At 40.7% G+C, this 15,998-nt stretch overlaps 1 protein-coding gene across 3 annotated transcripts in view; it reads left to right on the forward strand.

Annotated features, from left to right (window-relative positions):
- The window catches only part of TNRC6B (trinucleotide repeat containing adaptor 6B), a 133,401-nt gene that overhangs the window by 53,406 nt on the left and 63,997 nt on the right, over nt 1-15,998 (forward strand). For all 3 annotated transcript variants that reach the window (XM_063308035.1, XM_063308036.1, XM_063308037.1), the window contains one exon: nt 11,040-11,127. In XM_063308035.1, the coding sequence (XP_063164105.1) occupies nt 11,040-11,127 (88 nt within the window). The remainder of the gene's footprint in view (nt 1-11,039; nt 11,128-15,998) is intronic.

Below are 15,998 nucleotides of genomic sequence, written 5' to 3' on the forward strand. Positions count from 1 at the left end.
GAATACAAAGTCTTTCACTGCTTCTACATTTTCTCCCTCTATTTGCCAGTTATCAATCAAGCTGGTTGCCATAATCTTGGTTTTTTTGAGGTTTAGCTGCAAACCAGCTTTTGCACTTTCTTCTTTCACCTTCATCATAAGGCTCCTCAGTTCCTCTTCACTTTCAGCCATCAAAGTGGTATCATCTGCATATCTGAGATTGTTAATGTTTCTTCCAGAGATTTTAACTCCAGCCTTGGATTCCTCAAGGCCAGCTTGTCGCATGATGTGTTCTGCATACAAGTTGAATAGGTAGGGTGAGAGTATACAGCCCTGCCGTACTCCTTTCCCAATCTTAAACCAGTCTGTTGTTCCGTGGTCTGTTCTTACTGTTGCTACTTGGTCGTTATACAGATTCTTCAGGAGGCATACAAGATGACTTGGTATCCCCATACCACTAAGAACTTGCCACAATTTGTTATGGTCCACACAGTCAAAGGCTTTAGAATAGTCAATAAAACAGAAATAGATGTTTTTCTGAAACTCCCTGGCTTTTTCCATTATCCAGCGGATATTGGCAATTTGGTCTCTAGTTCCTCTGCCTTTTCTAAACCCAGCTTGTACGTCTGGCAATTCTCGCTCCATGAACTGCTGAAGTCTACCTTGCAGGATCTTGAGCATTACCTTACTGGCATGTGAAATGAGTGCCACTGTTCGATAGTTTGAACATTCTTTAGTGTTTCCCTTTTTTGGTATGGGGATATAAGTTGATTTTTTCCAGTCTGATGGCCATTCTTGTGTTTTCCAAATTTGCTGGCATATAGCATGCATTACCTTGACAGCATCATCTTGCAAGATTTTGAACAGTTCAGCTGGGATGCCGTCGTCTCCTGTTGCCTTGTTATTAGCAATGCTTCTTAAGGCCCACTCAACCTCACTCTTCAGGATGTCTGGCTCTAGCTCACCGACCACACTGTCAAAGCTATCCCCCATATTGTTATCCTTCCTATACAGGTTTTCTGTATATTCTTGCCACCTTTTCTTGATCTCTTCTTCTTCTGTTAGGTCCTTGCCATCTTTGTTTTTGATCATGCCCATTTTTGCCTGGAATTTACCTCCAATGTTTCTAATTTTCTGGAAGAGGTCTCTTGTCCTTCCTATTCTATTGTCTTCTTCCACTTCCGCGCATTGCTTGTTTAAAAATAATTCCTTATCTCTTCTGGCTAACCTCTGGAATTTTGCATTTAATTGGGCATATCTCCCCCTATCACTGTTGCCTTTTGCTTTCCTTCTTTCTTGGGCTACTTCTAGTGTCTCAGCAGACAGCCATTTTGCCTTCTTGGTTTTCTCTTTCTTTGGGATGTATTTTGTTGCCGCCTCCTGAACAATGCTGCCAACTTCTGTCCAGAGTTCTTCCGGGACCCTATCTACTAAGTCCAGTCCCTTAAATCTATTCTTCACCTCCACTGCATATTCCTTGGGAATATTAGTGAGCTCATATCTAGCTGATCTGTGGGTCTTCCCTAATCTCTTTAGTCTGATCCTAAATTGTGCAAGAAGAAGTTCGTGATCTGAACTACAGTCAGCTCCAGGCCTTGTTTTTACTGACTGTACAGATGTCCGCCACCTTTGGCTGCAAAGGATGTAATCAATCTGATTTCGGTGTTGTCCATCTGGTGAAGTCCATGTATAAAGCCGTCTCTTAGGTTGTTGGAAGAGAGTGTTTGTTATGCAGAGTGAATTGTCTTGGCAAAATTCTATCAGCCTGTGTCCTGCTTCGTTTTGTTCTCCCAGGCCATACTTACCTGTAATTCGAGGTGTCATTTGACTGCCCACCTTAGCATTCCAGTCTCCTGTGATGAAAATAAGATCTCTTTTAGGCGTGTTGTCCAGTAGGTGCTGCAGATCCTCATAGAACTGCTCTACTTCAGCTTCTTCAGCATTTGTGGTTGGGGCGTATATTTGGATCACTGTGATGTTAGATGGCTTGCCCTGAATTCGAATTGAGATCATTCTATCATTTTTTGGGTTGTATCCAAGCACTGCTTTAGCCACTTTACTATTAATTATGAAGGCTACTCCATTTCTTCTGTGGTCCTCTTGTCCGCAGTAGTAGATCTGGTGGTCATTTGATGTGAAGTGGCCCATTCCAGTCCATTTCAGTTCACTGATGCCCAGAATGTCTATCTTTAATCTTGACATCTCACCAATAACCACATCCAATTTGCCCTGGCTCATAGATCTTACATTCCAGGTTCCGATGGTGTGTTGATCCTTAGAACATTGGATTCGCCGTTCACCACCAGCACCGTCGGCCGCTAGCCGTCCTTTCGGCTTTGAGCTAGCTGCGTCATCACGTCTGGGGCTAGTTGAGCTCATCCTCTGTTCCTCCCCAGTAGCATTTTGACCATCTTCCGACCTGGGGGTCTCATCTTCTGATGGTATACCGACATATCTCTGGTTGTACTGATCCATTTAGTTTTCACGGCAAGAATACTGAGGTGGGTTGCCATTACCTTCCCCAGGGATCGCATTTAGTCTGACCTCTCTGTCATGACCTTCCCGTCTTGGGTGGCCCTTCACGGTTTAGCTCATGGCATCATTGAGGTGCTCAAGCTCCAGCACCACGACAAGGTAACGATCCTTTGCTGAAGTGAGACCTTATAGCCCAGGAAATGTAATTCAGTTAAATCAAAGGCACACTTCTCTAGCTTGGCGAACAGCCTGTTCTCTCTCAGTCTTTGCAAGACATTACGTATATGGGTTACGTGAGTTGTAGCATCCTCAGAGAAAATTAATATGTCATCTAGATAAACGACCAGATACTTATCTAGTAAATCAGAGAAAACTTGATTCATAAATCGGGAAAATATGGCTCCTGCATTAGACAAGCCAAAGGGCATAACAAGGTACTCAAATTTTCCAAACCTGGTGTCGAAAGCAGTCAGGTATTCGTGCCCCTCTTTCACCCGGATCAGATTGTACGCACTCCTGAGATCCAACCTGGTAAAAATGCGTGCCTTCTGTAAGCGATCTAGCAGATCCGAGATTAAGGGCAGAGGATAGGATTCTCTTTTTGTTTGTTTATTTAAAAAACTGAAGTCGTGGACCACTCTCATGGGTGTCTCCTGGGTTGCAGGTGCCAACGGGTCAGGCTTCTTTGGTACGAAGAAGGTAGGAGCAGACGCTGGGGAAGTAGATGGTCGGATGAAACCCTTTTGGAGATTGGAGTCCAAGTAATCCTTTAAGGTGGCTAGTTTCTTGGGAGACATGGGATATTGTTTCCTTGCTGGAATCTTGGCTCCTGGTATCAACTCAATGGTGCAGTCACAGTCCCTATGGGGGGGTAGTGCTGTGGCCTCTTGTTCGCTGAAAACGTCTGCAAAATCTGCATACTTGGCTGGCAAGTGGACTCCCCCTGCTACTGTGACTGCGTTGGTTGCTGGAGAGCGTGGAGCGGCTTGAATCTTGTGGTGCTGGCATTCCTTAGCTGGGAAGGAGATTGCTCCTGTAGTCCAGTTCAGCAACGGGTTGTGGATCCTCAGCCAAGGCGTGCCTAGGATTACTGGCACATTTAGCGATGCAGTAACATAAAGCTGGATCCACTCAGTGTGGTCTCCCATTGTCAGTTGCACTGGTTCTGTGAGCCTTCTAATCAGCCCTGCCTTGAGTGGCTGGCCGTCAATGGTCTCCACTTCTATGGGGCATGGCAATTAACTGGTCGGGATGTTGAAGTCCTGTACGGTCTGCACATCAATAAAATTGGTTGAAGCTCCGGAATCCACGATGGCCTCTAGCTTGACCTGGTGCTCTGGATTGACGTGTATGAGTACGGGTAAGTAGTAAAAGGCTTGCCTGGAATCTTTGGAATGAGCCCTCCTTAATTGATTGATGGTCTCCCTGCTGAGCTCTGTGGAGGGAGACCGCTGGAGTTTCCCTGGTTGGAAGCAGAGGCGGAGCTGGTTCCTGTTTCAGCTGCTTGCCTTGGGGCTCTTACTGGAGTTGCTTGGCCTCTCGCTGGGCAAGCTCTCACCATGTGCCCCTGGGCTCCGCAGTAGAAACAGAGGGCTCTCTCTCTCCTTCTCTGCCTCTCAGTCTCGGAAATCAGTCTCCTGCTTGCCCCAATCTGCATTGGCTCCTCTTGTGCTGAGTGAGAGGATACTACGGAGAGAGCTGGAAATCCTGAAAACGCTCTGAGGGTCCTGTTTCTCCCCAGTTGCATCTGCCTGAGCTCTTCTAGTCTGGCATCTATGACCACCAATAGCTGATATAGGGCTTCTAAAGTAGCTGGTGTTCCCTGGCGCACCAATTCATTCTTAATTTCTTCATCCAGCCCCTGTTTGAATTGGTCTTTTAATGCACTCTCATTCCAGTCCAGATCTCCTGCTAACAACTTAAAATCAGCAATGTAGATTCCCACCCTCTTGTTACCTTGCTTGAGCTTCCGAATCTCTCGGCTGGCCGTGGCCTCTCTGATCGGGTCGTCAAAGTGTGCTCGGAACCCTGCCAAAAAATTCTGGTAGTCGTTGAGAATCGGGTCGTTGTTCTCCACCATGGGAATAGCCCATTTGGCTGCTGGTCCCTTTAGCAGTCCTAGGATGAAGGTGACTCTGGTTCTGTCTGTGGGGAACTCTGCTGGTCTGCTGTCGAAGAACATAGTGCACTGTGTGAGAAAGGTTCTCAGCTGTCCTGCTTCTCCTCCAGATTTCTCTGGTAGACTGCCCTGGGATCTCAAGACTATTGGCGGAGCTGCTGCTGCTGCTGCTGGTGCCAGTTGTGGGTTAATCGGAACTGGTTGTTGTAACTGCTGTAGCATGGCAGCTTGTAATGTGTTGATTTGGAGATCTACTTGTTGTTAGTGTTGTTGCAGGGCTGCTGCCAATTGTTGGATGGCGAGCCGCATTTCTTGGTTTTCTGAAGACATTCCAAACGTATCTCCTTAATTTCTTGTTCCTCCCTCTTTCGATGGGAGTAGGAGTTTGTTAGGATTGATGTCCTAACAGCCAGGAAACACGCTGAGACAAGGAACTGGTCTCTAATATTTATTGCTAGTACTTAACAGGAATCCTAACAAACTGAAGAAGCGTGGGAAAACCCAGACATATAAACCCCAAAGGTTAAGGCGGTCCCGATCTGTGTCTCTTTGAATGGCTGACCAATTCCTCAGTGCTACGCATGCGCTTGACAGTCTGGATGGGAGCCCCCTGCTCGCCATCCTTACTCATGACACAGTCTCTTGTTTCCCTCTCCTTGAGGGAAATCTCTCTTCTTACCTGCCAGCTGTACATCATTCATCTACCCCCTCAGTACTTCCTGTTCTCAGCTCTGCTTTGACCATTAGCCCACACAAAACCTGTTCTCTGTCTGCTTCCCTGCTCACTTTCCTCCTCTGTGCAAAGACCAAAGCAGCCATATTGCTGCTGATCCAGGTAACAGGACAAGACTCATGTTGGCCTGGGAGTTCCAGAGGCAGCTACAATTAGTTAATTGACAAAATATTAGAATTTGAATAGTTTCTTTTTGTGAAGCGAGGAAATTTTCTGAGGGCAAAGGCTGGAACTGGCTGTCAGGTATTTCTTCCTTAAATTATCTGGTAGATCTATGCACAATTTACAGGTGGTCCTCAGTTAACAACGGTAATTGGGACCAGAATTTCTGTTGCTAAGTGATGCAGTTGTAAAGCACATCACATGACCACTGCTTAGCAACAGCAATCCTGGCGCTCCTTGTTGCTGTTGTTAAGCAAGTCCTAGGTGGCTTGGAGGCAGGCAGGTAAGGTGCAGGAGGGCCGGGGGTGGCTGCTGCCAGGTGGGGGAGGGTGCCCAGGTGGCCCAGAAGCACTGCAGGGCCACGGGTGGCTGCTGCTGGGCAGGGAACAGTGTGAGTGACTTACCAGAACGACTTGCGACCTTCCCTGCCAGCTTTTCCATTGACTTTGCTTGTGGGAAGCCAGCAGAGAAGGTTGCGAAAGGCGATTATGTGACCATGGGACACTGCAACTGTCGTAAGTGGGAGCTGGTTGCCAAGTGCCCAGATCGCAGTCATTTGACCTCGAGGGTGCTGGGACAGCCAGAACTTCAAGGACTGATCGTAAGTACCACTCATTCAGCATGTCATAACCTCAGTCACTGAATGAGAGATCATGAGATGTGGACTACCTGTAAAAATGATTCGGAAGAAGTTCTTTGGAATTTTCAGTTATGGTAACAAAAGTAATACACAACGCTAGAAGGAACAATATCTATATGGTTTGCAGCAATAGAACATCATTTTGTAGTATTAGAACTTGGTGTTCTTGATAAAGAACAAGGAGACTTTTAAGCAATCTGATCAAATTATTCAGAGTTCTATTTATATCTTCATTTTCTAGACCTTTTTTCTCCTTTTATTCTGAATATTTTGATGTTATATTAATACAGCTATGTTTGTGTATATGTACACTTTCCCTTTTGATATAAAGTAAGTATTTCACATAGTGGGGATGTGGCCATAATATTTATTTAATTTTTATCCCACCTTTATTATTTTTATAAATAACTCAAGGTGGCAAACATACCTAATCTTCCTCCTATTTTCCCCACAACAGCAACCCCATGAGGTGAGTTGGGCTGAGAGAGTGACTGGCCCAAGGTCACCCAGCCAGCTTTCATGCCTAAGGCAGGACTAGAACTCACAGATTCCTGGTTTCTAGTCCAGCACTTTAACCACTAGTGAATATTACTGATAGAAGAACTGGCTTTTAAAACCAAGGAATTATTTAAGGGTATGCCTCTTCTAATATTTTGAAAATATTCAGTGTTTTAAAAAGGAGGAAGAATATATTAGAAGAGGCATACCCTTAAATAATTCCTTGGTTTTAAAAGCCAGTTCTCCTATCAGTAATAACAGCATTTTCTTTGAAATTCTAAGCTTAAGCTATATATTCATTTTGCATATGTGTTCTATTGAGATAAAATCAAATTGAGATAACTATCCTATTAGAGGCTAACTATGTCAGTTTTTTGAAGAAAAAACTAAAGTTAATCGATTAATTCATCAGTTTTTGTGGACTGTAATCCATGAAATCACAAAAGTTTACAGCATTCTGTAACGGTCACCGTCAGCAAGACAACTCTTTCGTTGAGTCCTATCTTATCTAGGCTGAGAAATTCAGAGAAGTCCCCCATAGGAATATTTGGCACTGCTTATTGAGCTTGGATACCATTTAAGTGTTATTAACAAGATCACTTCCCATATTTCCAGTGTTCAGGCCTGGTTGCTGCTGTTTAGGAGAGTCAAAGCAACATTACCCATACATGTCTTGAATGCTTTTAAAAATATATAATAAGATAAGACTTTAAAAATTGGACACTAGAAGGAACAAAAGATTACAATTAAAGGAGAAGAACACTCAAAATCAACTATTACAGAATGAAGCAAAATATTTTTAACATTGGACGTATTGAAGGATATTTTTGAACAATGGACCCGTAAGTTTATTTTACTGGTGTAAAAGAACAGTAAACCCCACACTCAAACCTACATGACAGGTAATCCATAATGGATAGACTATGTTTAAAAGATATTATGGAAGAGGAACAGGTTTTACCTGACAAGATTGAGACTGATTTGAAAGTGGATTTAAAAATGACAGGCTACCAGAATGACATGAAAAAAAATGTTACATTGGACATACAAAAGAAACCAGCTAATGTCTTAAAAATTAAAACGATAACAACAAATAACAAACCAAGAGAGTGTCGATAATTTTCCTATATTGGTTTTACAAGAGAGGCTTGTTAAAGCTTTGAAGATTGTTGTGATAAGGAATAGAGAAAAAATGAAAAATCAAGTTCTAAGGCATTATTTGAAGGGACTAAAGATCAAGATTGTTAGAGGTAAAAGGAAGGAATATAAAGTTGGTTTGTTTCATCAAGGTTAAAATAGATACGTTGTTATCTCTGGTAACCCTAAATGGACTTTTGCTGATACCAGGACTGAAATGATGAAGCTTTAAGGATTTGTTTATAGATTAGAGATGGGATATGGGAAAAAGAGATCATTTGTTGTATTTTAAGAGCAGGTGGTATGTTACTAATATGGTTTATACTTGTGATGAAGGGAGACGTCGTTTCTTTATATATGCCTTTTCTTCCTGTTTCTCTATTTTTTCTGCACCTATTTTTTCTTTGTATTCTTTTTTTTAGTTCATTAGTTTTTGTTCTAATTGTAATTCTTAGTGAAATTACTATGAAAAAAGGAAAGATCTGTGAAGGTAGATTTTAAAATACTGTATGGGACAGATCAGTACAGTAAGGTGACAAATGCTTCTTCATGCGCTTCTGCCTCACTAGTTGCAGCAAGCTTTGTAAATTTTGGCATATTCCAACATCAGAGTGCTCTGGCTTCATTGAAGTGGAACCTTCTTCATTTTGGGTAGTTTCTCTACATGGTGTGTTCATGTACATTGTCTTTCCAAAATGACATCTCTATGAAGTCCTTAAGATGTTTCTCAAGGACTCAGCAGATCACTATGAATATTGTCTGAAATTTTCCTTTATTTCTAGCAGATCTTTGAGGACAGCTAGAGCCAGTAATCTTTGTTAAACCTGTGGAAGGAGCTACGAACATATTGGCTCTTGATTTTTAAAAAATCATTTCTATTACCTGCAGCTGTTAACTATTGTTAAACAGGAATAGTTTTAATGCTTGCAAATTGTATTTACATTTAGTTGTAAAAAGTTCTACTGAATAATTATAATTTAAACAGTGAACATCCACTATTTAAATTGTGTTTAAGTTTAAACGTAAAGATGAAAAGATGGACACGCATTTAAAAGATAAGCAAGGCAGCCCATCTGTATATTGGTTATTCCAGATATACTACTTAAAGATAGAAGTTAGCAGGCTGCTTTGGATTTCTGCTAAGAAGCAACAAATATTACTTAACCTGACTTAGATCTTCCTGTAAGGTTTCCAGTCTTTCTACATACTCTGTTTTCCAAAAGAAGTAAGTAATTCTCTGAATCTCAAAGATGCAGTAGAATCCTAGGAAAAAGTAGGGAATTTGTAGCTAAAGAATAAATATTCATGCTACTGTATATCTCTCAGGAGTTTCAGATTCCCATACCGCTCTCCTTTATGATTCCTCCCCCTTTCTCTCTCTCTATATAAAATAACAACTTGCATAGCAAGATAAAATAAGGTACTGCATATGTATACTGTGCTCCATGAAAAGTGTTTTTAGTTGCCTTATGATGTATGTTTTTTCTTTCAGTCAGCTAAGTCCTAGTAAAGTAACTTTGAAAATACATTTTCACAGGAGAAGGAAGAATTTAGTATGACTGTGCTCATGGAATTGCTCTTGTTGAATTTGCTCTTGCTGACTTTTGATGTGGAACTGTAAGGTTATTGAGGCTCCATACTTGATGGAAATAATAATGAGTAAGTTACTGCTGCTATTGAACTAAAAAGGCATCCCTAATTCCTGCTGTTATCTAAGCATCTGAGGTAATGACTGGAGCATTCCCAGACTGCATGTTATGCCTCCATGACATTGCCTCCATCTCATTCTCAACTCATATCTGAGGTAGCTTAAGCTATCCTTAGCTGTTCCAGGATTGAAATGGTGTTATCTCCTGTAAGCGAAGAGCACCCTTTACCAGTTTCAAGGTGTGCAAAAGCTGATATGAGTTGCTATTTGTAATACAGTCAGGTGATCATATAGGGTGGGATCAGCCTTGCATTCTGTTTGAGGAGAGGGGGAGTTTTCACACTAGCTCTCTCACTGTATACACTACTTCCTACAATACTTCCAGATCATCTGTCTGGTGGTTTCTGGGAGACTTAAGAACAGTAAACCCCACACTCAAACCTACATGACAGGTAATCCATGATGTGGATGGACTGGTCAGTAAAGTGGGAGAGGTTTTTCTTCATGGCTGGGCAACTCCAATGATCATCTGCTGGTTGACCTCCTTTTGACAGAAAGTTTAGTGCGGTGCTAAATCAGCATACCCTGGAGAGGGATGTTGCCCAGTAAAATGGGAGAGAACATTCTGCTTTATTTTCACCCCCCTCCCTGATTGGCTGTCTGAAGGGGGCGTTCACAGTGGTTTCCATTTGAAAGGAATCTGCTCAACAGCTGATCCTCCAAGCAGCCGGGTGAAGTAATGATGCTATTGGCAGATTGTTTCCCACTGGCTAGTGATATTCAGAAAGGAGGGCATGCATTACACACCTGAAATTAGGGCACAGTCACCTGCTAATAAGCCAGAATAGAGGTAGGGTAGGAATTGGCAGGAAATGTATGCCGGTGTAAGTTTCCTGCCAGCTCAAGGATGGGTGAGTAGCACTTTACTGAACCATGAGGAAAGGGCCTGAGTAACAACACAGAGGTAGACTTTCTCTGTGGAGATGCATGCTTTAAAAATTCTGCTTTCTGTGTTATGTTAGACTCAGTGCAGGCATCTTTCTGTGGTTTCTCCCACGGCCCCTTCTCTGTTCTTCTGCTTTACTGGCTTGTTCGGTTGTTTTATATCATTACTTTTTAAAGAACTGCTTTAGGATGTAACAGAATTGAAGCAATACATAAATAATTAAAAATCACTTACCTTAGTGGTGCCATTTAGATGTTAAAGAGGAGAATCCTTGTGACTCTCTGGGACCAAAGGTCATGTTGGGGCCATCTTTTCTGTTGGAATATATTTCCCTGAAGGTAGTATTATACATTCATGGAGACGTATCACACAAAAATAACTACTAATTACTGTTGCCAACAAGGACTTCTGCCAATTTTAAAAAAGAATTTGAATTTTAAAAACTGCGAACTGTGTAAGTTCTCCTTCCTGCATGCTTATAATACATTTGGAATATAGGGCAATATGCTGTAGAATTGAAGGTAATAAAGCAATCATATCAATGTTTATATTCAAAGCAGCTAACCCTGTAATTACTTAAAACATTTCTATTTTATATAATATAGAGTCAGTATTGCAATATATTAGTCTTTCTGTTTTTTGTTTTTTTGTTTTGAATAGAGCACATACCTAGGAATAAGTTTTAATTTTAAACTTTAACAGAGAGAAGGAGCAAGAAAAGGAAGAACAGTTAATGGAAGACAAGAAAAGAAAAAAAGAGGATAAGAAAAAGAAGGAATCTACTCAGAAGGTAAGGGCATTTGGCTGTTTATCATTCAGTATTCATTATTTGATAATTGGCAGTTCACTTGAAATGACTGACCTTATGCCCTCTACCATATTCTACTTGTCCACCGTCCACTCTGTTTTCGTTTTCAAGAAGAATAGCCTTTGAATCTAGAGGACACCTCTTGAGTTTTGCATACAGCCAAGTGATGGTTTGCTATGCATACTTTTCTGCTTGTGTGTTTGTCTAGAAACAATTCCTGTTCTTGTCAGCCAGGCAGATGAGTAGAAAATGAGGATATTGCTTTAAAGAACCAGTCTAGAAAACTGGTTTCGGTCTTAAGAAATATTTGCAGGGAGCCCTTCACATCTGTAAATTGTAATATATTTTAATTATTTCCTGAACAGCTCTTCTTAACAACTTGGATTTACTGGTTCATGCATTGTTTCTGTAAAGACAAATACAAGAGCAGCTGTTCTAATCTGCAGTCCTTATTACAAAAAAATTGTGATTCAGTCACGTACAATAATTTACACAAGAGTACCTATTCAAGAATTCTTAATAAACGCCAGTATGGTTACAGAAGTCTTTGGTTGATCTGAAGTAATTACCTTGAATAGATTCAGAAATGTAAGCTCAGTAAAAGGATATATGAGAGTCAGTCCAAGCCTCATATGTTCTATTTAATAATGATATCCAAGGTCTTTAAATCCCTAACTTCCTAGTACAAAAATTGCATTATTCATAGATGCTGTTGATGCTACAAATAATTTCATCTTAGTTAACAAATTATTCTATTGCTGCCTCTGTTTGCATAATACTAGCTAAAAATATAATAGAAATCTTGTTGAAGTTTCTGCTCAGCTCTTGAAAAAAAGGTCAACTATATACCATTCAAAATATAAAGAAATAGTTAATGATTGTGTCATTTCTTTAATTGTACTTAAGTATGACACAGTAGTCCTCGATTTACAACCATTCTTGCAGCGACCATTTTATGACAGTGCTGAATGAAGGGACTTAGGATCAGTCCCCAAAATTACAGGTGTTGCAGCACCCCCGCAGTCACGCGATCATGACCTGGGTGCTTGGCAACCCGTTTGAACTTACGACTAGTGGCCAAGCACCCCACAATCACATGATTGCCATTTGCAACCTTCTCTGCCAGCTTCCCCAGAAGGTCAACGGGGAAGTTGTCAGGGAAGGTCGCAAGTCGCTGGGGTACTCATGCACCTGACCCACATGGCACCTCTCACACGCCACACCCCGACCCACACCGCCACCCGCCCTCCCCAACCTTCATGGCGCCTGTCTAAGAGTAAAGAGAATTATATTGCCTTTTATTTTCATAAAACGTGTCTTATTTTCACAAAGCAAGTGTGTTGTAATGGTTAAGATTATAAACTAGGCCTGGAGAAACACAGGTTTAAGCTTTTCCTCAATACAGAACTTCACTGGGTGAATTTGGATCCCTGCTTTCAACTCAGTGCTATCTCACAAAAGTGTTGCAGGGTTAAATGAAGGAAGATCATTATGCAAACTTTCTGAGCTCTTAGAGAAATGCGGGATGTTCGAGGGTTGAATGAAAAGTCATAGCTGCACCTTTATAACTTTAAATAGGGATATTTAATAAATGGAACAGGAAAACAGTCCTTGAAATTAGCTCTTTCGTTACCAGTATTTGCTTCTCCATATAATTAACACCATTCACTGCACAATATTGGCAACAATGGACAAATTTCTGAAAGACATCACAAAGATCTCCACACATTGTCTCCTTAACCAGGTCCTAATAGTCCTTTCCATCTCTTCATTTGAATCAAACAGTTGTCCATGAAGGTATTCCTTCAATTTTGAGGAATGGTAGAAATCACATAACAAGTGTGGACTGTATGGTGGATGGGGTAAGATGGTGAGATCCAACTTCGCAATAACCTCTTGGGCGGCTCATGAGATGTGAGGTTTAGTGTCATGTTGCAGCAAATCGTTTTTCAAAGTTTTGAGAGTTATAACATAGCACTCTGAGTTGATATTGGTGCCAAGTTCAAGGAAATCCATGTGAATAACCCCATTTGCATTCCAAAAAACAATGTTTTCCTACTGAAGCCTAGTTTTTGAATTTTTCTTTCACAGATATAGTTTTGTGGTGACATTCCATGGATTGATGCTTCATTTCTGGGTCATAATGATGAGCCCATGTTTTGTCAGCTGTCATGATATTGGGAAGAAACTCCTCACCTTCATTCTTTTTATTTATTTATTTATCATATTTTTATCACCGCCCATCTCCTCCATACGGGGGACCCTGAGCGGTTCACAATAAAAACAATTTAAAATCCAATAAAATCATAAATAATTCCAGTAATCAATTAATATAAAATGCAATAATGTGATAATGACAAATAATAATGATGAATTTTGACTCTTGAAGCTTTCATCTCTGCCATCACTATGCAAGGAACCTACTTTGCATAAACTTCCTAATATCGATCCACACATTCCTGTGAAGTGCTAAACTTAATAGAAGTTTCCTTTTGAGTGATCCACCAGTTGTCCTAAATTAGTTTATCAACCTTTCTCATGTGAAATTCCTTGGTTGCTGTCACAGATAGTCCACTTTCTTCTTGATCGCATAATTTTAGCTCTTCCCAGTTCACCATCTTTACTTTTTTAGGGGGGAGCAGCAATGCACAATGCTTATGTTAAAACGGGCATCACCATAAACAACCTGCATTCAGCAATGAACTTCAATTTGAATTTTTGACTGCCAAAAGAGCCCCTCAGTCACGAAATGTGACCCTTTTTTGTCTGACTGTTATGAAACCCACCCTGAGATTGGGATCAGGATTCGGTGTAGCCTTTATCCTGTATTCATGAATGTGGGACTAGTCATGTTCCTCTACAGAAAATACACAAAGCATGAGGATATTTGTCTTTCCATATTAAACCATTGTACCTTGGCTAATTTTTGGATGCAGTATTCCAGCTGAGCTAGGTAATACTATTTAACTGTAATAGCTGTTAGTAGAATAATATAGTAGGAATGGATCTTCTCTTCTAAAGGCATCTAAACCAGTGTTTCTCACTATATATTATGGCAATCAGAAGTATAGATTATGCGAAGCACCACTTCTATCTTGATTCTGCCTCTAATCAATTTCATTTGGTGAATCCCTCTCTCCCAAAGTGTAGTGACAGAGCTGGGGAAGATAAATTTTATTCTCTACCTACTTCATAAGATATATAATTTATTCAGGTGTCATACTTTTACTGCTTTTTAAAAAAATATATTAGCCTTACTAAAATGGAAGATACTCAGTGTGACTGCCTTTAATTGCCTCTTTTCTGCTTTCCAAAAGTTTTTTCCCTTGAGGATGGATGGATGGATGGATGATAGATAGATAGATAGATAGATAGATAGATAGATAGATAGATAGATAGATAGATACATGCTTTGTGTGTGTGTGTGTATCTATATATATATACACATACATACACACACACGCAGAGTATATATATGACTTCTAACTTTTTTTTAAACTAGGGCCTGTTGTTCTGCCAAGTGTCCAAGCAGTGATCAGGTGCCCAGACAATTGGTTCTTTTAGATCCAGAGACAATAAGCACACCAGTGAATAAAGAGATTTTAAGCTTTATTATTAACTTAAGCAAACAGATTTAAACAGAAACATAGTTTAGACAGATTAAACAGAAGCATAAACAGCATAATATAAAGAAAGAAAAATCATAATATACCAAGCACATTGAAACCCATTCTCCCATAGGCTGTCAGGAGCCCCTTAATAAGGACAGCAGAGATACCCCAGGGCAGCTCCATTTCCATAGCAACCAGCACTCAGGTCTGTGCAGAAGCTCCCAAACTCAAAAGGCAATCCTAAGGTTTTTATCAAAGTCTGGCCCTAAAACCTTGTGACCCTGTTTCCATGGCAAATAGACTACAGGATCTGACCTTGACTGGGTAGTTCCCAGGATCTGGAGCACCTGTTTATGACATAATCCAAGAGCCTGGGAAGCTGTACAGATACTAGCTAGTGTTAACATAAACAGTCTTGGGGTTTTCTCTTCTCCCCCCCCCCCCCATTTCAAACAAATAAAAAAACAAGCCAGCTAATCATTAGTGTAACTCAAACTCTAAGCTTCTTCGCGTGAAGGAAAAAAATCAAAATATGTCACTTAAACTCCTCGAAATAACTGGTCTTCTGCATTGCCACTAGACCTGTCTGTATATTTTTTTTCAACACAGAACACTTGAATGTAAACAACAGAAAGGTGTATTTGCTACTGCTCAATATCGACCTTATTTAACTAAAGTTTCTATAAAAGACTATATACAAGAAGCCAAAGAATTACTGGAGGACAAAGAAACCTACATCCTAGTAAACAACCCAATACAGAAACTAGACAACCTGATCAAGAAAACCCTTGTCCTAACCAAGAAAGGTCAAATCACAAAAGAAGAACAGCGGCATTAACTCCCCACTAGAGTGCCTCCAAAAAAATCAAAGGCCTAAAAATAGAAGAAATTATGGTTTCATTTGATGTCAGAGCACTTTTTATGTCCATAGATCCAGAACTAGTGAAAGAATCCATGGCAGCAGTACTACATAACACACCCAACCTGATCAAATACACTAAGATCGAAATACCCAGAATCATGGACCTCATCAACTTCTGCTTCACTACTTCCTTTCAGTTTGATGGACAAGCATACCAATGAATCAGAGGAATACCCATGGGATCACCATTCTCAGGACTCAGCAGAGACTGTAATGCAGCATCTAGAAACTATAGCACTCCCACATGTACAACCGAAAGTATGGATCCGGTATGTAGATGACACCTTCGTCATAATAAAAAAGGAACAACTAGAGAAGTT

The sequence above is a fragment of the Candoia aspera genome, chromosome 7 (assembly GCF_035149785.1).
Source record: "Candoia aspera isolate rCanAsp1 chromosome 7, rCanAsp1.hap2, whole genome shotgun sequence".
NCBI lineage: Eukaryota > Metazoa > Chordata > Lepidosauria > Squamata > Boidae > Candoia > Candoia aspera.